At 38.1% G+C, this 24,521-nt stretch overlaps 1 protein-coding gene across 3 annotated transcripts in view; it reads right to left on the reverse strand.

Annotated features, from left to right (window-relative positions):
- Positions 1 to 24,521, reverse strand: part of LOC134675862 (irregular chiasm C-roughest protein-like) — a 62,414-nt gene that overhangs the window by 25,543 nt on the left and 12,350 nt on the right. For all 3 annotated transcript variants that reach the window (XM_063534179.1, XM_063534178.1, XM_063534180.1), the window contains exons 2-3: positions 20,879 to 21,057; positions 4,105 to 4,255 (exon numbers count right to left, since the gene is read on the reverse strand). In XM_063534179.1, coding sequence (XP_063390249.1) covers positions 4,105 to 4,255; positions 20,879 to 21,013 — 286 coding nt within the window. In that variant the 5' untranslated portion in view covers positions 21,014 to 21,057. The remainder of the gene's footprint in view (positions 1 to 4,104; positions 4,256 to 20,878; positions 21,058 to 24,521) is intronic.

Consider the following 24,521-nt stretch of genomic DNA (forward strand, 5'->3'; position numbering starts at 1 on the left):
GACAGACGGACGGACGGACGGACGGACAGCGAAGTCTTAGTAATAGGGTCCCGTTTTACCCTTTGGGTACGGAACCCTAAAAACGAAGTTGTCGAGTATCTTAGACACTAGACGTCTTTGCAGTATGAATTGAAAGAGCCTCTTAAGCTATCGCCAAGTTTTGATATGCTTTGTAGTCAGAAATTGAGACAGGCAGGCTTTGTCTAGAACTAGAAGTTCTATAATCGTGTCTACATAGTATAATAACTCCATACATCAGTATCTTACCAAAACGCGCGTTATTCCGTAGTCGACATCTAACGTCAAGTAGTGGAACTATCAGTACCGCTCCTTGACACCAGATGACATAAGTGTCGCTACTGACTAAAAATGTACTGCTAAAACAATTTACAACTAACGTTAGAAGCGGAAGGAGTTTCGAGAAATCCGGTTATAAATTACCTGAAAATCGTTGACCATTAGAGTTTTTGTTCGCCGCGACATCTATTGTCGAATAGCAGTACTGAGTATTTGAGTAATAGTTAAGTGTCAGATATGAGATTTTTTCAAATCAAACTAGAGTCTGCGCGGAAAGAGAAGAGTCATGGAACGTATGGGATCCAATATATTCTAAGACTCTTCTCTTTCCGCACACTGCCGTATTCGAACTTCAAGATATTCACAAGAGACTATAGATAGGTACGTTATAGTTTAGATATCAACTAGTTCTCTTTTGCAGCGCAATTCGGGCAACCAATGTCACTTTTACTTTAGATAGAGTAAGATACCTATTAGGTGTGAATTGGATCTCTAAGTCATATCCTGTGGAAATCGTTCAAGAGTGTCTCCAGAATCGCGTAAATGTCAATTGGCAGGTTAGATCTTAGAAACCGGGCAAGTGCGAGTCGGAGTCGCGCACGAAGGGTTCCGTACCATAAAACAAAAAAAAAAACGAAAAAATGCAAAAAGAAAACGGTCACCCATCCAAGTACTGACCACGCCCGACGTTACTTAACTTTGGTCAAAAATCACGTTTGCTGTATGGGAGCCCCACTTAAATCTTTATTTTATTCTGTTTTTAGTATTTGTTGTTATAGCGGCAACAGAAATACATCATCTATGAAAATTTCAACTGTCACTATCTATACTATCTATCACGGTTCGTGAGATACAGCCTGGTGACAGACGGACGGACGGACGGACGGACGGACGGACGGACGGACAGCGAAGTCTTAGTAATAGGGTCCCGTTTTACCCTTTGGGTACGGAACCCTAAAAAACATATCGTTATCGTAGCTTGGTGATGTTTAAAATATATCTAATAGATGTCTATTTAAAAATCCGAATCGGGCCCACAGACTAGTGCCGATATCTTCGTAGAGGACACATTAGCATAAAGTTTTTAATTTATAAACTATGCATACAGGGTGTAATCGTTAAGTGTAGCCAGGCTATAATTCCGTAAATATAACAGATATCAGAAAACTTCAAATTGATATCGAAAGTACAGTTTATCATCGCAAATAATGATTCTCAAGCAGTTTTATCTCTTACGACACCAACGTTCTTTGAAGGGTGAGTCGTCGTACTAAATGTATGGGAGGGTTTGAAGTTAATGTTTGGGATATTTCTGTTTTTATTTAAAAAAGTTATTAATGTAATTTTACACTTTCGATATCAATTTGAAGTTTTCTGATATCTGTTATATTTACGGAATTATAGCCTGGCTACACTTAACGATTACACCCTGTATAGTGCGTCTGCTAATAAAAATAAAAGAGGCAATTTACCTAAATATCTGAAATGCGTAAAGATTCTGCGTGTGCCAAATACATTCACATAAACAAGGTTGAGTAGCGTAGGTACAGTCGCCATCAGATATATCGGAGCGGTCAAGGTGCTCACAAATATCTGAGCACGCCTCTATTGTCAGGGCGTTAGAGTGCGTGTTCAGATATTGTGAACACCTTGGCCGCTCCGATATATCTGATGGTGACTCTACTGCATGAAAGTATGTGCCTACACATGTTTGAGCGTTTTAGTTAAAAATTACAAGAATGCGAGTCTCGTGAGTGATTGAAAAAACCGGACAAGTGCGAGTCGGAGTAGCCCACCGAGGGTTTCGTACTTTTTAGTATTTGTTGTTATAGTGGCAACAGAAATACATCATCTGTGAAAATTTAAACTGTCTCGCTATCACAATTCATGAGATACAGATGATAGACAGACAGACAGATGGACGGCCTGGTGATAGACAGACCGACAGACGGACGGACAGTGCAGTCTTAGTAACCTTTGGAGCTACAGGCGCTCATAGGCTACGGTAATCACTTGCCATCAGGCGAGCCGTACGCTTGTTTGCCACCGAGATGGTAACAGAAACTTCCTTAGGTAATGTAAAAAAACATCTTTGTTTTAAAACATACTATCACACTGTAATGAAAGGCCACACAGATAAATAGAAACATTTGGCCCGATTCGGATTATGAAATAGACATCTATTAGACATCTTTTAGACATCATGCACCAAGATATGATAACGATATGTTTAAGATCTAACCTGTCGAATTTGACATTTGCTCGGTTCTGGAGATACTCTTGAACAATTTCCACAGGATTATGACTTAGAGATCCAATTCAAACCTAATAGATAGCTTACTGTATCTAACGTAAAAGTGACATTGGTTGCCCGAATTGCTCTGCAAAAGAGAACTAGTTGATATCTAAACTATAACGTATCTAGAATGGATCTAGTACGTGTCGTCTCTTGTGAATATCTTGAAGTTACTGCCGTCAGTATGTCTATACTATAGGCATGAAACTGTCAACGCCATTTTCAATTTAGAAGCTCTCCGTCATACATTTTTAGATATGACATCCAATTCATTTATCATTCGTTTCACCTCTCCCTCTAGTCTCTCTCCATCTCCCTGTAGATTCACGGCCGCAACATAATATATTATGTCAATGCCCGCCTGTATTTCACTATTGTGTAAAATTGGCAATCAACACAATGTTGCCACGTGACCTACAGTACTAAATAGTTTCAGTTTAAACTCGGCTAATTTGAAATAAACTATTTCATGTGTAGTGCGGTCAAGGAAAATTAAATATCGGTCACTTGTAGTTTGCGGAAAGTTGTTAGGTTACTAGAAAAACTCATTTCCAAGTATCTAGTGAATACTATACTTGTACTGGTCTGTGTTTTGTCCATCGCTTTCAGGGTTCACTCAAAAGGAACAAATATAAACAGTTCAACATATCACATGTAATTTTGAGGTATGCAACAGAGAGGTATTTTATTTTATTTTTGCAAATTGTAAGAAGACCTACTGTCTTACAAAACCGACATTCGACAGCTCATGCAAATGAATCATTGTGCTTTCGATAATATTTCATTATAAATATATTAATAATAATGGCCCTAAATTAGCGCCTTGTGGTACACCGAAGATTGCAATAATACAGCTAGATCGAGTTCTTTTCATTACCACACTGTCTTGACGGTCTGCATTGAGGGTAAGTTTGGCACCAGGTAAACTGCAATACCGATATTATGCAATTTATCTAATATCTCGTGAATAACTTTGTCAAAAGCTTTCGAAGAGTCAGTAAAAACCTGATGACCACTATCTAATCTATTACAGCTTATGCTTCATTTCCATACTCCCTTCGGTGAAATTCAAGTTTCCAATGAAGATCTATACAAAAATGCATTATTTTATACTACGTCGGTGGCAAACAAGCATACGGCACGTCTAATGGTAAGCAAACCGTAGCCTATGGACGCCTGCAACTCCAGAGGTGCCTGCAACTCCGCACCCTCGTTGAACTGTGGCAATCTTACATACCGGCAGGAACACAAGACATGAGTAAGGAGCATTCCATGAAATTGTCTACCGTTTGTCCGCGAATTTTCTGAAGATAGATAGGTAAGTATAAGAGTTTCTTTTTCTATGACAAATGGTCAAAAATTTGCACAGAAAAATAATCGCCTGCTTTAAATGCCGAAAAAAGAGTCGCAATACAGGAAATAAAATGCGTTTTTACGGGACAGCCTGTGGAATGCTCCAGGGTCTAGTGTTACTTGGCTGCGGTTTTTTGTAAGGTGCGAGGCATACATACCTTCTTCGTCGCTCCCGATCATCAGGTACCGGTCGTAGCCGCTGAGATTCCTGTTGGTGCCGAGACCGAAGTCGTTCTGTGTCCATTGCAGCGCCCCGACTTTGTGTTCTACTCGGCAGGGAAGTATCACTTCGGAGCCCACTATCGCTTCCTGGGGACAAAAAAGGGAATTATGAATGAATGGTTGAAATAAAATCATTTAAGTAATAACATAAAGCCAGGAATATATGATCACGCGCCATGTTCACGAAAAAATCACGATAGATCATGTTGGGGGAGGGGGGTATAAGAAAACCTCACGTGTATTTTTCTACAGTGAACGAAACTAAGAAAAAAAGACCTACCGCATGAGTAGATACTTTTTCTCGGTTTCGTTAAACATAAATCTTCACTCTGCATCTCAAAATAGCGAGCCTATTTAACGAAAATAGAAAAATAAATAAGATTTTCTATATACAATACTATTTATTTTAAAATTAGGTCGAATAAAAAAATTTCAAAAAAATACACGTGAGGTTGTGTGGGGGAGGGGGGTAGCTAAAAACCTCACCAAATATCACCAAGGGGGAGGGGGGATCAAAAAGTAGCCGAAAACACCTCACGTGATTTGTGCACAACCCCTAAGTAGGTATTGTTGAAGCATCCTAGCCTAGTCTATTATTATAATTAATTCCTCAGCCTAGTTCATATTACCGAATACTAGTACCTATACTTAGTTAGTTTCTCATCTAATTACCATAACTATTGAGTCCCTTTCAATCTAACTTCCAAGGCTTCAAAGTTTCAAGGATCTTATGACCTAATGATTTAGTCCTTACGCCACAGAATAAATAATAGTACTAGGTACAGAAGATTCACTCTCTAATAAAACGCGTCTGTTACAATTAGGACAGATATTACCGCTAGGTGGCGACAGCACGCGCGGCTTATGGCTAGCCACCAAAATTGGTGTGGGACGGATGTACTTGTAGCTACCTGTTGCAAAGCGACGAAATCGCGGAGTGAGCCACGCCTGCTTACGCTAACTAAATACTTAGAAATGGGGAAGATTAAGATAAGATAAGATGAAAGATTTTTATTCGTGACGATTTATTCATGTACGAACATGTACAGACAACAACAGCAAGAAAAGAAGAAGCACGTGCATAATTATGTATATTGCTGTCCCGCCGATGATGCTGGCGGTCAATGCCACTGTGCGAGCGGAACAGCAATATAATCAAGCGCGTGCGATGGAGATAGGAACAGGCGGGTAAATGTACGAAATTCCTCGCGCTATGCGTCCTTTGTAACACTTAAATGTGGGTGTGATATAATATAGTATAATTTCAATGAATACAAACTGTTGGATCACAATCGGTAAGTAGGCATTTTACCAGTGGGGAGACACTCCTGACTTCGGTCGAACTCGGCTCAGCATTGCTCCGAGCAATTATTAGGGTTAGCACCACTTGACTTCCTTTTGCTTGCACGACCAGAGATAAGATAATCACTTGAATTTTGACAACCCTAAATTGCCGAAAGGGATAGTGCCATATATTAGAAAGGGATAGCATGATTCGACCCTGAACCGCTGTCAAACTTCGGGTTTGTAGGAAGTGTCCTTTCTGTACGGTAGTACTATTATTTCTTCTGTGATTTTACTTTATTATATGTATTGTCCCACATTCAAACCGCATTGGGCCACGTGGGGACTATAGCTCAAACTCTCTCGTGCTTAAGATGAGGCCTGTGCGGGGACGTATATTAGGCAATTTTTTTTATATTGTCCACAGGAAAGTCACCCGTTTTCCAGAACGATTCAGACGTTACTTAAGCCTGAGTTGAGTGAGCTAATAATTATGTATATCCTTATCCCTGCTAAAACTTAGCTTTATTAAGGTTTCCAACACCATTTTCCCTAACATATTCAACACTCACACATACACACTATAGCCAATTCTGGATAAAAAATTTGAAACGGTTTACATAATTTTGTACCACAAGACCACAAGATGGACAGACGACCTTGTTAAGGTCGCCGGAAGACGCTGGATGCGGATCGCTTCCAACCGGCACGTATGGAGGTCCAAGGGGGAGGCCTATGTTTAGCAGTGGACGTCTTATGGCTGAGATGATGATGATGATGGCATAATTTTGAGATGACCTTCAGTTGTGTTGTCAGCCTCTCGATCACCAATATGCGAGCAAAATGACGACTCCCTGGAGGCCAGGCCAAATGAGAATCGTACATCGAAAAATGCCAAACGAAAATAAAAAATGTATCTAGAGGCTACGAAAAACCACGTGACTACTTCCATATTTGGTGATTTCTATCTATGATTGTCACCTTGGCCAGGCTCTCTGGAGCCCGATTCTGACAACCTGTTACGCTGTTATTTTTTTCTGATATGACATGTACACTCTTGGACTCTGGTTTCGAAGGGAAAGCAGCTTCAATCAAACACCTTGTTTTTATAAACAGAAGTATGTTTAATCTGGCACACAAATCATCTCAATATACAAAAATAAATTAAGAAATCTTACGTATCCCACGACAGACAACCGTTCGCTAGTTCTAAACATAAAGAGCGACATCTATCGGGAAATTCAGTAAATAAAGTAAATAAGGCGTTTTATACATACCGCCCACCAAGGACGACATGTCCTTCATCATAACCGCCCACCTTGAGGTGACCAAGGAATCAAAAGTGAACTGAATACAAATCATAGGTGGGGTCAGTTTTCTTTAACACATTTGCATAAACACAACATAAAACTCTTAATCTTTACAACATAACATGAACTTAAACTCTACATTATACAACAACCCATTAAAACATGTAACTGTTAAGACAGTTTACCAATGGATGGATTTCGTCAGCAGCAATCAGCGCGATCCGCTAATGGTAACATTCCATTTCTAACCGCAGCTGCACTACCGGTACTGAACGCGTCGCTGTCATTGTCAATTTCCATAGTAAAATTGACAGTAGTGCAGCTGTCGTTGGAAATGGAATGGGTAACATAACGCCGATGCTCACGGTCAAGGTCATCCAAATCTAATTCTCAAAACAGCATCGGCCACACTGTAACAGTTAGCGATTAGGCCTTAACATAATTTGCAACTAAAATTAAATGCTCCTACAATTTTTGATAAGCCTATTTTAAGGTCGTTGCTTCGTATAGCGAAATGGCGCATTACCTACAAATACCTATGCTAATGCTCAAAGTAATTATAAATTCAAATTAAAACTGTTTAAAGGTGCGTTTTATGTCATAAGCGGGGAGCGGATACGAGTAGATACGTTTACTTATCCGTTCGCTTTATGCTGTATGGGTTCTGGAGTGGCAGGGACAAACCTCGATAGCACGTAGACCGCCGACTCCAATTTTGAGTTCGTATTTCGGCAAAATCACGACACTTCGATGAGTTCACAAGCACAGGGTTGCACGTGACGTCACTGATCTTCTTTAAAGTACTTTTCACTTGATTTTGAGTTTAATTAGAGGAATGCAAACTTTTTGGACGCGCCCGCGATGAGATTTTATTTTGCACTGGCGGTTGGAGGTTAGGGGAGCGGGGGGTTAGGAAAGGATGTTGCCAGGTATGATATATATAAAAGATGCGTTCGAATGGTGTGTATGATATATTAAGAATGAGTTTAGAATTAATTATAAAAAATGTATGAATCACAATGGCGTAGCCAACTTCGGGGCGCCTAGAGGTTTCCTCTACATTGCGTTAAAAAAAAAATGAATATTAATTAATATAGAAACTAATAGTAAGAGTATTTTTATTAACTAAGTTTGTACTATGTTAAATTTAATTATTGCGTAGGTAACGGGCAGAGCCGAGTTACAGGACGGACATAAGTTCCTGAAGAAGTAGTTACTTTAGCGACGCGAATTACATTATCTTTTCCTGGGAAAACCTCTGAGACAACGGCGAGAGGCCAGAACATAGGATGAGCATTATCATCTTTAATGACAACAACTGTTCCCACACTCACAGGTTTGGAAGGTGAATTCCATTTATCGCGTTGTTGAAGGGAAGTCAGATATTCCATGCTGAAACGGTTCCAATAACTCTGAACAATTTTATTTAAAAGTTGATAGCGAGTTAACATATGATTTGGAATATTAATATCAACTTTCTCCGCGGGTAAAAATTTAAGTGGAGTGATATTCAAGAAATGACTCGGAGATAACGCGGTCGGATCAGAAGGATCCGATGATAGGACGCAAATTGGACGACTGTTAAGTAGCCCTTCAATTTGGACCAAAACTGAATTAAATTCTTCATAGGTTAAAATTTGACTACCTATAACTTTATATAAGTGAGTTTTGACTGACTTGACATTAGTTTCGCTTAAACCGTTAAAGTTCGGACCATAAGGTGGACTGTGTTGAAATTGAATCTTATGTTGCGCAAGGTAATTACTCAAATAGTTATTATAATCAGTGGACTGTATAAGTGGGTAAATTTCGTTTAATTTGTTTTTCGCACCAATAAAATTTGTACCTCCGTCACTATATAAAATTGAAACCGGACCTCTGCGTGAAATGAATCGTTTAAAAGCGGCAAGAAATAAGTCCGTGCTCAGATCGGAGACCAATTCTAAATGGATGGCTTTTGTTGTTAAACAAACAAACAGGCAAATATAAGCCTTGTGGCTTTTAACTCCGCGACGGCGTATATGAGTGATATAAAACGGTCCGCCGTAATCGACAGCCGTGTGTACGAATGCTTTTACTTGAGAGACGCGGATGGCGGGGAGGTCACCCATCGGTGGTTGTGTAGACAACGGTTTAAGTTTGAAACAGGAGTTGCATTTGTGTACTCTTTGGCGAATTAAATTTCGAGCAGATAAAATCCAATATTTTTGTCTAATTAATGCTAGTACTAAGGCGGGACCGGTATGCAGGTTCGACGAGTGATAATAATCTACTAAAAGCGACACTATTCTACTTTTTGCGGACAGTAGTATTTGATGTTTTTGATCAAAACCTAACTGTGAATGAGTGAGTCTACCTCCTACTCTTAGGAGACCTTGGTCATCAATAAATGGGTGCAGTTTAAGAACTGATTTACTAGGAATTAGTTTGTTATTTTTAATAGCATCAAGCTCGCGAGATAAATGTGTTGCTTGTTCGTAGCGTAGTACGCGATATTCTGCATATTCTAAATCCGTTGGAGTTATGGAACCTTGAGAGTGGAGTAATTTTGAAAAACGGAAAGCGTATACGAGTGAGCGAATGAATTTAGTCCACGTCGAACATCTTACAGCGAGGTCGTGAATTGGGTGAGTAGGTTCATCCGTAGCAAAGTCCGTAGATACAGTTTGCGCGGGAAGCGATGTAATTTTAATTTCTTGTAAATCTTCCTGTTTATTATTATTTATTTTAAATTCTTTTACAGGCCAGGTATTAATCGGAGCGGACAGCCATTGCGGGCCGTGGAACCAGAGTGAGTTATTTACTAATCCTGTTGGCGTTACAGGCCGCGACACAATATCTGCAGGGTTCTCTACACCACGGACGTGGAACCAGTGGGAAGCGGGTAAGTACTCATTTATTTGAGCTATACGATTAGCTACAAATGTGTGAAATTTATAAGCGGGTGAATGAATCCATGTGAGTGTTACAGTAGCGTCTGAAAAAGCGTATATTTTATTTATAGTGCATCGTTTACTTAGGACGTCGCGAACGGAATTTATCAATTTTGCGAGTAACACAGCGGCGCAGAGCTCTAAGCGAGCGAGTGTTTTATTCGGATTGGAAACTTTGGATTTAGCGGTGAGTAATTCTACTGAATGCGCGGTTGAGTTTTCATCTGAATCTATGCGTACATAGATAGCAGATCCATAGCACTGCTGGCTAGCGTCGGCGAATCCGATTAAAGTTATTCTGTTTGTGGACGTGATGCCAATATGACGCGGTATTTTAGTTTGTGATAAGTGCGGAAGTTCCTCGTGGAATTGTTTCCACTTGGAGAGAATGAAGTCAGGCACTTCATCATCCCAGTCAAGTTGAAGTTTAAAACATTCTTGAATGAGTAATTTCATGTAAGCTACAACCGGGCTAATTAGACCTAGCGGGTCGAATAAGCGCGCGGTGACAGATAGAATCGAGCGTTTAGTACAAGTTTCTGGAAAATCTATGTTTGTTTTGAAATGAAAGTTATCGTCAGTAGGCTGCCACTGAATACCTACGATTTTAGTGTCAGCGTTGGGATCGTCATCAAATTTGACAACGAGAGGGCTTTTTAGTGCGGATGGGACGCGCGACATGAATTGAGTATCATTTGAAATCCATTTAACTAAATTGAAAACCTCCCGATTTGAACATAGCGGTCATCTCCTTATATATTTTTTCTGCCGTATCTACGTTATCCACGGAGCTAACATAATCGTCGACGTACATATGGTTTTCGGCTTCATAAGCGGCGAGCGGGAATGAATCGCGGCTATCTGCGGCAAGTTGTCGCACGACACGCAAAGCTAAATATGGCGAACTGGAAACACCGAAACAGACCCTATTAAATTGATATATTTCAATCGGTGAATTAGTGTCAAACCTGAATAAAATTCTTTGGAATGAGTGATGATCAGGAGAAAGTTTCACTTGAAAATACATTTTTTCGATATCTGCGGATATTGCGATTGAAAACATGCGGAGATTTAACAACAATTCGAAAATATTATTCTGTAGAACTGGGCCTACATATAGTAAATCATTAAGTGATTTTCCTGAGGTGGTTTTACAACCAGCGTTCAGTACGATACGCGTCTTTGAAGTTTCTTTGTCTGGACGATAAACGGCTCTATGCGGAATATAATAAGAATCAGTGGTTTGAAAATCATTTGGGACCTTTGTTAAATAACCTTGATCTATGTAAGTTTGAATAGTTGCGTTATAATCTGACCGTAATCCAGTGGAGTCGAGTTTCTTTTCCAAATTCAGTAAGCGGTGCTTCGCGGCAGCATAAGAGGATCCTAATTCGGCAGGCGAGTGTTTGAAAGGAAGAGCAACGGTGTAGGTACCGTCGTCCTCGCGCGTGTAAGTTGATTGAAAATGTTTTTCACATGCTTCGTCATCTGGACTAAAATGGATTTTTTCTGGGACATTTTCAATTTCCCAAAAGCGTTGCGTTAATTGATCGAGACAGAAATCTTCAGTTTGGCAAAAGAAATTATTTTCCGAATTGTGAGCGTTTAATGAGCGAGTTACATTTTCGAGCGAGTTAGGAAAACATTGCGCCCTTCCTCCGGCGATGTATCCTAGAGTAGTTTCAATACCTACAACCGAGGAGGTCGGCGAGGTCACTTTACCTGGTCCGAGTAACGTGGGAAATAGTTCATTACCTATCAAACAATCTATTTCACCCGGTAAGTAATATTCGTCATCGGCCATCGGCAAGCCTTGAAGATGATCTAATTGCGTGGTTTCTAGCTCGGCGCTAGGTAAAATGTCCGTAATTTCATCCATAACGCGGCAGCAAACGGTATAGGAACAGCGTGAGTCGAATCGAGAGTGTATTGTGAGTTGCGTTATTCCAAACGTGCGGTCTTTGATTTTTCCTATGCCATTAATAATAGCGGGTGCGGGAATTATTTTTAAATTTAAGCGTTCACAACAAGCCTTCGTTATGAAATTAGTAGCCGCCCCAGTATCCAAGAAAACGCGTAGGCGATGCGTTTTATTGTTACTATAAACGTTAACAGACGCGGTCGGGCATAAAACTAACGTGTCACTGTTAGAGTTTCGCGCGGGGATGGTAACTGATAACGCGATGTTGTCGTTATTCACCTGAGCGCTTGTCTGACCGCCGTGCGTGCGAGCGGCACTCGCCGTAGGCGAGCGCGGCTGACGCGGCGGGTGAGACAGAGACGGAAGATTCGCGGAGCTAGTGCTTGGGAGCGGCGCTGTTGAAGCGCGCGCGCCAGCTGAGTTGTTGTTATTATTATCATTTGCTGAATCAGCTGATCGCGGGGAATGCGTTGTATTCGAATGGGTTTCGTAGTGTAATAATGAATGATGTTTCTTATTGCAAATCGAACACCGGTTTGTTGATTTACATGTATTAATATGATGAAAACCTAAACAGTTTATGCAAAATGTGTGTTGACGAACTATGTCGTTGCGCGTTTGAGTATTTTGTTTTAGGAAATATTCGCATTTGAATAGAGGGTGAGAGAGTTGAGAGTTACACACTTTGCATGATCGCGGTTGAGTGACACTGTCAGAGCTATTAGACTTGCTGGAAGTCTGAGGTTGCGGAACGGTTACTTGAGTACAGAATGTTTTTATTTTATTAATTTGCGGTGCGGTTTTGTTAGTGATCTGAGCGCGAGTATTATTATTATAAGTTTGAGTTTGAGAGCGCGACGGCGCGTGGAGTACTTGGAGTTTACTCTGTTCAGTTAAAAATTTCTTTAAATCACTAAATTTAGGAATTTCTATGTGTCTATGAGCCTGTTCGAACAGGTCGATCATAGTTTTGTCCAATTTGCTTAAGGCAATATGAGTTATCATAAAATCTGATAAGTTATCAATTTTCAAGCGCTGCAATGCTGCTTCAGCGGAACAAAAGTTATCAAGTATATTATCGACTGACTGTCCAGTCTTTTGTTGTAACATCTGGTCTAAATAGACAGAAGCCTGTACCCTAGTATCTTGGTATTTTGCTAGAAGAGCTTGCCATATGATGTCATAGTTTTCAGAGGTAGCAGTTATTCCGGAACAAACATTAAGTGCTTTGCCGGAGAGACATCCTATTAGGTACTGGACCTTTTCAGCATTGGTTAAGCGAGTATTAGTGTGTATGACACTGCGGAAATTTTCATAGAATACTGGCCACTTAGTAGGAGTACCATCAAAACCTATGAGTTGAAGCGGGGGCAACTTAGTGTTAAAATTATTATTTTTCTTTTGGTCCTCAAGCTCTTGCCTCAGTGTGGTTTCCTTTTGTTTAATGTAACAATATAACTCGTCAAATGTATTTAAAATACTATAACTCGGCTGAGCCTCAGGATTTTCTTTGAGTTGTTCAATCATAAGTTTATCAATTGTTTCAATATAATCTGAACGCGTTTTATCAACGGATTGAGCCCTAGCTAAGAATTGTGTGCGTGTGACATCGTTGGAAACCTTCAAGCTTAAGTTATAGACGTCTTGAATTATTTGAAACAGAAATTGTTTTTTATGTTCTAAAAAAGTAATCATAACATCCTCGTCGCTTGAACCATCTTTTGATTTATTGCCTCCCCCCATGTTGGTAATAAGTCAATTAATAATATGCGTATGCGTAATTTGCGTGAAGTTATAAAATGAGAGTTTTGTCAATTAATTAAAATAAAATCAAAGCGATGAACTGTGCGCGGCGCGTATAAATGTAAGATGGCGGGTAGGTAGGTATGTATAAATGGTGCAAACGGCGAACAAATTTTACAATTGACTTGTTGAAATATGCGCGATTTACCAAAAATATGCTTTGAATCTTAAAGAATGAGTGAAATAACTTGTATTTAATGATAACTAGTTGTGAAATAAGATGAAATAAGCGTGATGCGCACCAATTAAAGTATGGTAGCACGTTGAGTGATTTTATCGAATATACGTATAAATTATATTTTTGAGTGTATGATTACTGTAAATATGTACGAAATAATGAAATATTTATATATATAGGAAGGATCAGGATCGATGGACCAACACTTGGAGTGGCAGGGACAAACCTCGATAGCACGTAGACCGCCGACTCCAATTTTGAGTTCGTATTTCGGCAAAATCACGACACTTCGATGAGTTCACAAGCACAGGGTTGCACGTGACGTCACTGATCTTCTTTAAAGTACTTTTCACTTGATTTTGAGTTTAATTAGAGGAATGCAAACTTTTTGGACGCGCCCGCGATGAGATTTTATTTTGCACTGGCGGTTGGAGGTTAGGGGAGCGGGGGGTTAGGAAAGGATGTTGCCAGGTATGATATATATAAAAGATGCGTTCGAATGGTGTGTATGATATATTAAGAATGAGTTTAGAATTAATTATAAAAAATGTATGAATCACAATGGCGTAGCCAGGTTCTTTATATATGTTAATATTTAATAATCGTGAAAGTTTAAATCAGGGTTCTTTAGAGTAGTATATTCAATTAGAATAGTATAGAGTAGTATATTCAAGGTTTTAAAAGCTCATTAAGTCAGTGAATAACCGCTTTTAATCAGGTTGGTTGTATAATTTTTATTTGCTACCGAAGTACTATATTTATTAAGTACTTATGTGACATTCAAAAAGTCATTCAATCGTTCTCCATATTTACGCGCCATAAATCTCCAAGTTTAAACAGTTTTTTTTTAATATCACTTACGTCTTTTATCCATGTAGCAGTTATATTATTTAAAGTTAATGATACGAAAAACGAGTTTTTTTTTATTTGCAAATAAAACTCTTCACTTAATTATAATTAGAGCACCGACACGCTCAAGTCATCGTCATTTAACCGAGATAATTGTTTTCTGAATAATGCGTTTTAAATGAGTTTTTTTAATAACGAGAGTAAAGCGGCTCTTTAAACGGGCTAATGATAAAGTAAAGCGTGAGAACCAGTTTAGTGCCGGTTGTTTTAAACGATTGGTAAGTTATGTTCGTTAAAATGTAATTGTAACAGGAAATTTATCAACTTTGGGATGAGCAATGGGTTCCGCCTTTTAAAGGTACTTAAGGTGCAATGATGGTCTCTTTGAACTATAATAGGCTTAGTTTTGTAGGAAAGTAACCACTCCTTTCTTAAAATTTGTATGAAGAAACAAATGGCTTGGGGAGCGTTACGAGAAATTAGAACAGTTAGAACACTTTAGGTACTTTTTAGTTTTATATTAGCTTTTGTCCGAGACTTTGCATTGAATGATCAATATCATATAAAAAACAGAACTAACCTAGGTCACCAAATCAAACGTTATATTGTAGGTAAAAATTACGTTAATTTTATCCTATTGTAAATTTAAGATCTGCCCAAGCTCCTTTAGAAATCTAACAGAGAGATAGCGTCGATGAGATCTTTCAATTATTATCAATATTTATTACATTTTATATACAAATGTAAGTGGCACAGACCTCTCATGCGCGAGGTAGGTATTTATGTAGTCCCCACGTTGCCCCAATATATTTTTTTCACGAGAATTTCTTCGCAGATGTATGCAGGTTTCCTCACGATATTTTTCTTCACCGAAAAGCATCTAATATCAAATGATTTTCCATACATAAGTTCCAAAAAATATTTATTGGAATCCTGCCGTCCATGAAACCGCTGTAATCTTGTACCTTAAAACTCTTTCCTCAAAAACTCGCTGACAGAAACACGAGATTGTTAACTCCTAATATTTATGGTTACACAGCATAAAATCTATACCACATATATATGTATATATATCACGCTAATCTCCTAATGAATATTCAGAACACATAATTGTTCAGCATTTCTTTGATATGTTGGACATAATGTTAAATATTTATGTTGATTGTATCTGAATAATTTACGTGGTTCTGCTTATCGTGGGTCATCGGGTATGCGGATAGACATGGAAATATAGGAAATTCCTGTTTTAGAAATTGTCTTTTAGAAATTCCTGGTTTAGTGCAGATACTTTAGAAGTCAAACCTCAATTTTCAAATTTCAAAGTATTAACTGGACGCCGTTCTGTTGGTCATCCTAAATACTGTTGGGCAGATAGAGCGGAGGCAGATCTCGTTGAGCTCGGCGTCAGCGAAAGCTGGCGGGATACCGCTCTGGGGCCTTACCATGATGTCCTTATTGCGATTCTATTTAGGACCTAAACTGAATTGCTAAGGGACGGAGTTATGCGACTTATAGTTCCGTCCTTTAGCAATTCAGTTTAGGTCTTTAACAGAATCGCAGTAAGGACATCATGGTAAGGCCCCTGGACCGAGGCAAAGTGGTGTGCTCTTCTGTTGGAGGCCAAGACTCATATTGGGTCATCGCGCCAGCCAAGTATACATAATTCTGTATACGATAGATTTACTCATCATCATCATCATTAGCATTTGCGTCGATTGCAGATATAACCAGGGCGGTTAAAAATACTGTCCGTCTGTCTGTCCGTCTGTCTGTCTGTCACCAGGCTGTATCTCATGAATCGTGGTAGCTAAACAGTTGTCATTTTCACAGATGAGGTATTTTTGTTGCCACTGTAACAACAAATACTAAAATTTTTAATTTTTAACAAGCAGAAACGTCTGCGAACGAAGCGCTGGTGGCCTAGCGGTAAGAGCGTGCGACTTGCAATCTGGAGGTCGCGGGTTCAAACCCCGGCTCGTACCAATGAGTTTTTCGGAACTTATGTACGAAATATCATTTGATATTTGCCAGTCGCTTTTCGGTGAAGGAAAACATCGTGAGGAAACCGGACTAATCTCAATAAGGCCTAGTTTACCCTCTGGGTTGGAAGGTCAGATGGCAGTCGCTTTCGTAAAACTAGTGCCTACGTCAAATCATGGGATTAGTTGTCAAGCGGACCCCAGGCTCCCATGAGCCGTGGCAGAATGCCGGGATAACGCGAGGAAGAAGAAGAAACGTCTGCGAACGAAGCTATTAAGCTTAGAATAAATATAAAAGTGGAAAAATTACTGTCTTGGGTGAGACTTGAACTCACGGCCTCTGGATCGATACTCCAGCGCACTGCCATCTGAGCCAACATCTGCTTGCTAGGGATGAGGTCTTGGTTGCTCAGATGGCAGGGCGCTGGAGTATCGATCCAGAGGCCGTGAGTTCAAGTCTCACCCAAGACAGTAATATTTCCACTTTTAAATTTATTCTAAGCTTAAATAGGTACTAAAAAGTACGGAACCCTCGGTGCGCGAGTCCGGTTTTATTTAAAGTCGTATACGACTTTATCCTGACGATAGTCTTATATTATTACCGTATTATTATACTGTAACTAGCTATAAACTCTATAATCCTATTAAAAATCTCCGAGCTACCTCCTACTTAGTAATAATCGCGGATGCTGCTTTTATGACCAAGTAAATTAATAATCACCATATTGTAAACCTGGAGCAGGCATTCAGATTTTAAATCTTGTTATGGTTTTGATCTTATTTTGATGTGACCTTGAAAATCGCTCACACTGATTGGTGCATGCGAAATGAAAACAAAGTTTTACACCGTAAATATTTACAGTAGGTATGGTGCTAATTCGCCCTAGTGCGGTAAGTAGCACTATACGTACCTATATCGAAAATTTAAAAGCCATAATTATAAAGGTACTGTAAAACGTTCTACAGCCTGGCAAAAAAGAGTAGAAATTGAAAAGTGACAACACTGTAAAGTCGTCCCTTTCAAATCAATCTATATGTCGGCGGCCGATCGTAAGATCAGGCAGATCGTAATGTTGTTTGAAATGTTTTGACTATAGTCACATTAAACCAATATATAGGTAGGATAGGTTCGTTAGGTTGCTTCAGATGCCCGAAGGGCAAACTGCCCAGAAATAGGAGCCCCGCGACTCAGGCAACGAGTCAAAGATTTTCACGTTTCACTATATGCCTAGGAATTTCACGATATGCCTGATCTTACGATCGGCCGCCGACATATATAAGAGAACGGGACGACACTACAGTTTTGCCCCTTTTTAATTTCTACTCTTTTTTTCCAAGCTGTACAATACAGGTTTTCGCAACTCGTTCATTCGCAACTCCCTTCGGTCGTGTTTCGTTGTGAATTTTCTACTATTCGCACTGGCATCGTAATTTACTATTAAGTTAGTATGTCTCACGACAGTTTAAATTCAACCACCAAGACGATTCAAGGTGGTACCAAAACCAGTTCAAACCCGTAACCCGTTATGAAATCAGAATAGGCCTCCTGGACATACGAAGTTATTTTGTTATTTTATGACGAATATTATGTCGTAAAAAATAATAATTGATCCGTTGAAAAGCGTAAATGTATAAACAAGTTATTACTGCGCAGGAGGCTTAATAGCTGTAAAACTGACATAATTAAAGTATAATGAGAATGAGGAAAAACGATTAGTAAAGGTCTGAATTACTTTTGCCAAGTTTATATAATCTAATAACTATATTTATTTTATACGGAGTTATATACTTATATCTTTGATTAGATTCAACTATGCTTAAACAGGTGAAACCAGATTAAAGGTCGCCGGAAGACGCTGGATGCGGGTCGCTTCCAACCGGTACGAATGGAGGTCCAAGGGGGAGGCCTATGTTCAGCAGTGGACGTCTTATGGCTAAGATGATGATGATGATGATGAGATTAAAGGTCGTCGCCCGATCATAAAACTGACAGAACATAAAAAAATCGTAAAAACCCACTTTAACCCCAAATGATCGGTTCTGTAACACAATTAACAGTGAAATTAATGAGTTCGGATCGAGAGTGCTGCTTTGGGATTAATTAGTATGATATTGATATATGTGACGTTCCACGGGAAAAGGTACCTTATGAGGGTTTCTAGTTTCGGAGATATGAAATGTTTTGTAAAGAGGTGAAAAAATGCTCAATTTTTTTTTATTGTGTGATCTGAAACCTTAATGCGTAACGTTTGTTTACCTGTTTTTATTTTTGTTATAAGTTAGTTATAAGCCTAGTAATGTCGTCTCAGAGTTTAGTCGAAAAGGTACCTTATGGAAAAAAGATTGAAAAGTCCCAAAAAAACTAGTCAATACGGGAAAAGAAGTTTGGTAGAGAACTGTATTAGCATTCTGCAAAACTAATTTGATAATTTCAGTTCTGGTTGGGGCGCCTAGCAAATATTATAACCGTACATCGACCGACATTACAAATCCAAGTAGCCTGCTATTATACCAAAGTTACTCTCGTCAAGTCTTTCTTAACTAGTATAATCTTCATTTGGTTTGGTCGCATGCTATTAAATCAGCCATTGTTTTGCTGAAAAATGCCAATACCCGACGCATTACCTTATGGAATATCTGAGGTCATTGAACCTCAATGCCGCTTGTCTTCAATGGCAACCAAAATATATTATTGATAAGAAATAGACTATTTATACCATCTTTACCCCAAAATATTATTAGTTTATCCTAACTGTTCCATCATCATCATGCCTCATCATGTAACTTAACCACAAGGTACCTTTTCATTACATACAAATTATTGGTCTTTTTTAAGATTATTATGACGAAGAACTAATTAAATTTGTGGCAGTTTAATGTAAATTAATATTTTCTATTCATAAAAGATAAACTTCAATGTGATTGATGTTTTGTAGTGATGTATTATTAGATTTATTTCCATAAGGTACCTTTTCGTAAATGTATGGAGCAAATACTGTAATTGTTATGTAAGTTTAAAGTGGCATAAGGGGTTAAATATAGTATTTAGTTGGGGTTTTAGGATTTATTTCATTTGAATGACAGAATTTCTTTCATATGTGCTCAGAAAAATTTATTGTGTGTTACATTAAAAGTAAAAATATTCAATTTTCTGATTTTATATGAAAAAGTCAGAAAATACATTTTCACCTCTAAATCGGTATTGCTTTTTGCTTAAACTGTCTCTCAGTGTCGTTTTCTAATAGATACAATTTAAATCTTGAGAGCTCATTGCAATCAATCGTGAAAATGAAATAAAACTTTATTTTCAAGAGATTGGTTAGTATACACATAAATCAGTCGATATCAAAGGTTTCTATTTTCATTACAGAACAAGTCGCAACATTTTTTTAATCTCAGATATATAAGGTATTATTATTTGTAGTCAACTATGTAACTTACTTCAGGAACATAGTTTTTTAGGCGGCTAAACTTAAAACTTCTCTATTGTAAAGTTGCTCATTTCACAACATTATTTTCAAAAAATCATATCTCTGTAACTACGCAACTTAGAAGGTTGATCTTTTGTGTTATCGATAGCTTATTTATTGTAGATTACTGGGGTATGCATAACTCCATACCCGCCATAAGGTACCTTTGCCCGTGGGACGTCACATATATTCACCAGATTGTATTTGTATACCTACACTAAGTAATTTATATATTATATTATATTATTTATTGTATTAAAAACCGGGCAAGTGCGAGTCGGACTCGCGCACGAAGGGTTACGTACCATAAAGCAAAAGAAAACGGTCACCCATCCAAGTACTGATCACGCCCGACGTTGCTTAACTTTGGTCAAAAATCACGTTTGTTGTATGGGAGCCCCATTTAAATCTTTATTTTATTCTGTTTTTAGTATTTTTTGTTATAGCAGCAACAGAAATACATCATCTGTGAAAATTTCAACTGTCTAGCTATCACGGTTCGTGAGATACAGCCTGGTGACAGAAGGACGGACGGACGGACAGCGAAGTCTTAGTAATAGGGTCCCGTTTTACCCTTTGGGTACGGAACCCTAAAAAATGGAGGAATAAAAACAGGTTTTTACAGTTTACGACTTATAAAGGTTTTATTAGTATCTAACGCTACATATATTATATCGTTTCAAAGAGAATAGACTGTATAGAGGCGGATTGTCAAAGTAAATTATGTAGCCGCTGTAAATTTACTGCCATCTGTGTTTAATTTCTCGGTGTATTGGCTTGTCTGTAATGCCGTGTAAATATTGTTAGTAAGTAAATAAATAAATCTTTTGACAGAAGATTAAAACTGTTTCTTTCACTTTGATCCTTTGACTTTGATCCTTATTCTTTAACTGATATATGTTAACTTGTTAAATATTAATATTAACGGTTATTAAGAGAATGACCTTCTAGCCTCCTAATGATGGATAGCAATGATAACTAACCTGATCACTCGGCTCCCTCACGAAACTCTGCTCCTGGTAACCATGGCTGCAGCTCAGCAGCACCAGTAACAGCACTTCCGGTCGCCAGCTTCCGGTCCTCCAACTTCCGGTCCATACGTTCGGTAAGGCCGCCATGTCATTGACATGGTCTTGACATGCTTATGACGGTTGGGACATATCTGAAACAAAAGAAATGAAAAATTAGTTTTTGAAGTGAAAACTTATCTTTTTGAGGTGGGGAAAAAATGATAAACTCGATTCAGCGTAACGTGTAACGTAACGCTGACGTCATGTGTCACGGACAATGTTATCCACCAAAGAACTGTAGTCATAACGTATCACAATCAGGTCAATTATTTAAAACTGGACTTTTATATAAAGCAATAAAGCTCAATGTTCTAATCTTGTACGGGCTGAAATACGAGGATCTCACAGTTACATTCTAACTTTAAATCACTCAAATATAATTCAATAAAGCTACATCTTGATGAAATCGCTAGTAAAAGTGAACTCTAGTACTGGTGAATAAAACTCAAAATATCATGACCAAATATATTTAGATGCGAGGTCTGCAAGGTAACTTTACAATTTCTATTCGAATTTTAAACAATTAACGCTACAAATTTAAGCTCACTGGCCAGCAATTACGGAACAAAGTTTTGCAATAGAAAGGAGGATGGGTCAATTATACATAGTGCTGCAGACATTTTGGACTAGTCATTGGGTTTTCACTTCTGTCGGCACTCCCGGAGTGCAACCCGTTGTTTTTTTTATGCAGATATTAAACGTATTTCTATCTCTTTTCAACAGCCCAAACTCAATGGATTCCTGTATTTAATATAAATTATTTCACACCCTGCACGATATAAAGCACCAGATAATTATCCCATCAAAAACGTAAATGTGAAATGAGAGCCAAGTTCGAAGCCAAGAGAATTCGCCGGAAAAAGAATAGAGATCTGTTATGGGTGCCAAGTTCTAGTTTGCTTGGGGTGTAATTAAAGTTCAGGATTAGACTTGTCTAGTTTTTACGTACACGCTATATTATTGCTCTTATATTACTTTTATAAAATTTAGTTTTTTGGTATAAAAAACTTACTCTCTATCCATCTCGCTCGTACTCGCATATTAGTGCGAGCGAGATGTATAGAAAGTAAATTACGTAAATGTTAGCGTACATGTCAGTTTTGACACTGTCAATGACTCATGGTGCTAAGAATGTCTAATTAATTCACTCTTTATTAATAACTATGTGACATCTCAACGACATATGCAAAACATTTCGCACCGCACTTAATTAAAAAGATATAGACTAGCCATTTCCTTTGGCACAAGTGTAAAAAGTCATGGGAACAAGCGTATGATAATTATCCGGAGTGGGCATGAAATAATTATAAAAAGTAGGCGTTGGAATAATGTTTGAACACGTGGCCCTGATGACGCGGATAGGAGTGAATGGAAGTGACATCTTCCTAGAGTCAACACTGATATCATGGTCACATTTCTATCACCTGTCATGCCATGCCTCACTTTTGCACAGAGTTGGCCCAGATATTTGTGGTTACATTTTTTTTTTTATATTTCTTAGGTACTTATTTACAAAATCGCCACCAATCATTTAGCTAAAACAAACAGTATTATCTTCAAAATATTAAATTTTGATAAGGTAAACGTACTAGTGCTCGACATGCTAATGCCCAAATAGATATAGATAATAATAGATGACACTTTACTGTCACCTATATAGACAATGACTTAAGTTTCAAGATGACATGTACTGGGCGCGCGTCGAGCACCAGTACGTTTACCTTACACAATTAAAGCAAAAAACGTTTGTTTGTTACATTACCAACAAAGTGCCGCAGAAATTTTCGTTCGTTTCGTTCGATTATTTATAATATTTTTATTTTTTTATAGCCTATCTTGTGTCCCACTGGTGGGCAAAGGCCTCCCCTTTCTTCCGCCACTCATCACAGTTTGGTGCATGTTCCCGCCAGTCGCTGCAAAAAGCGTTAAGGTCATCCCGCCATCTCTTTTTTGGTCGGAAATTCTTCGAAATGGTGAAGCAACGAGGGTTTACGAAGTCTACAGATGTCATAAACTTACAACGTCAATAGAACCAAATCAAGCTCTATTTCCTTGTTAAACTGTAACCATTTTATTCAAAAACAAAGCAAACCTTCGTCAAATTTTGTCCTTTTCTAACAAATACAAATGTCAAAATGACAGATGAGGACAAACGATTGTAAGGGATTGTAAGGGCCATAACGGCTTCCTAGCCTAGTCGGTAGTGACCCGGCCTACGAAACAGGTCCCGGGTTCAAATCCTAGTAAGGGCATTTATTTGTGTGTTCATCACAAATATTTGTTCCTGAGTTATGGATGTTTTCTATGTATATTAGTATTTGTATGTATGTGTATATTAAATATATCTTCATCGTCACAACACAAGCCTTATTGAGCTTACTGTGTGACCAGGTCGATCTGTGTAAAATTGTCCTATAATATTGTATGTATGTATCTTAACATTTCGCAAGCCGCTTCCAGCGTTCATAATATCACAGATAAAGATAACAGCACATGGCCCCACATGTGGCTACATTTAGTGTAAACTGTTTTTGTGCAATGTTTTTGTACCAATATGGTTAGATGCGTTTAAATTGCGCGTGAAGGGTTCCGCAGTGTAAAAAATATTAGGTTTAAGTATTTTGACTTCTGCTTATTAGTAAAATTTATGACATTTTTAAACCCCATTTAGAGGGATTAATAACTTGCACATATTTAATAAAATATTATTAAAAATTTAATTATTATTTTATATTTATTTAAAGTGTTATAATAACTTGCATGCAATATTTAATACATTGCTAACAACAGCGTATAATGAATTCAGTCGACTCGAGATCGAGTACATACTGCAATGTAATGAAAATTGTATGCAAGTTTTTGAACCGTCTAAACCGGCTTAAAAATAAAATAATGTTCATTTATTTCGAGTAACAAGGACTCATACTCATAATCATTATAAACTATAAATTATTAGACTTGACGGGGGCACTGCCGTGCCCCCCGATAATACTAATTTTAAGGCTTTAATCTATTTTTTTTGCCTCTTAGCCTTGTTAGTAGCCCTAATAATATGTTTACAAAAACTTTACATAGCCCTTTGGTCAAAAATTGAAGTCCTGGGTTCGAGTCCCAGTAAGGGCGTTTATTTGTTTGTTTATTAGGAATATTATGATGTTTTAATGCCTACATAGTACAGGGTTTGCTTTGTTGGAGTAAGATCAATGATTATTTATTTACATATTTATACAATTATATTTCTTAGGCATTAATTAGTTTAAAGCGATTTGCCTCTTCATTCTTAATGTTAACTTTTTTCGACTCTGTCCTTCTCACCCGCACAAAAGTCAAATATAAACTGTTATGTAAATAAAAAAAGTTATTTTTGTTTGTAAAAAAAAATGTTTAAAGTAGACAGACCCTGGCAAAGAATTGGTTCCTTTTTTTTTGCCTTTCCGGTACGGAACTCTAAAATAATAAACATTTACACAAAACCACAGTTGCTTTTGTTTGTAATAACTTTAAAAGGATATTGCAGTTTTGTATAAGTTCACACGGAACTTACATCTTCTTCGCG

The sequence above is a fragment of the Cydia fagiglandana genome, chromosome 23 (assembly GCF_963556715.1).
Source record: "Cydia fagiglandana chromosome 23, ilCydFagi1.1, whole genome shotgun sequence".
In the NCBI taxonomy this organism is placed as follows: domain Eukaryota; kingdom Metazoa; phylum Arthropoda; class Insecta; order Lepidoptera; family Tortricidae; genus Cydia; species Cydia fagiglandana.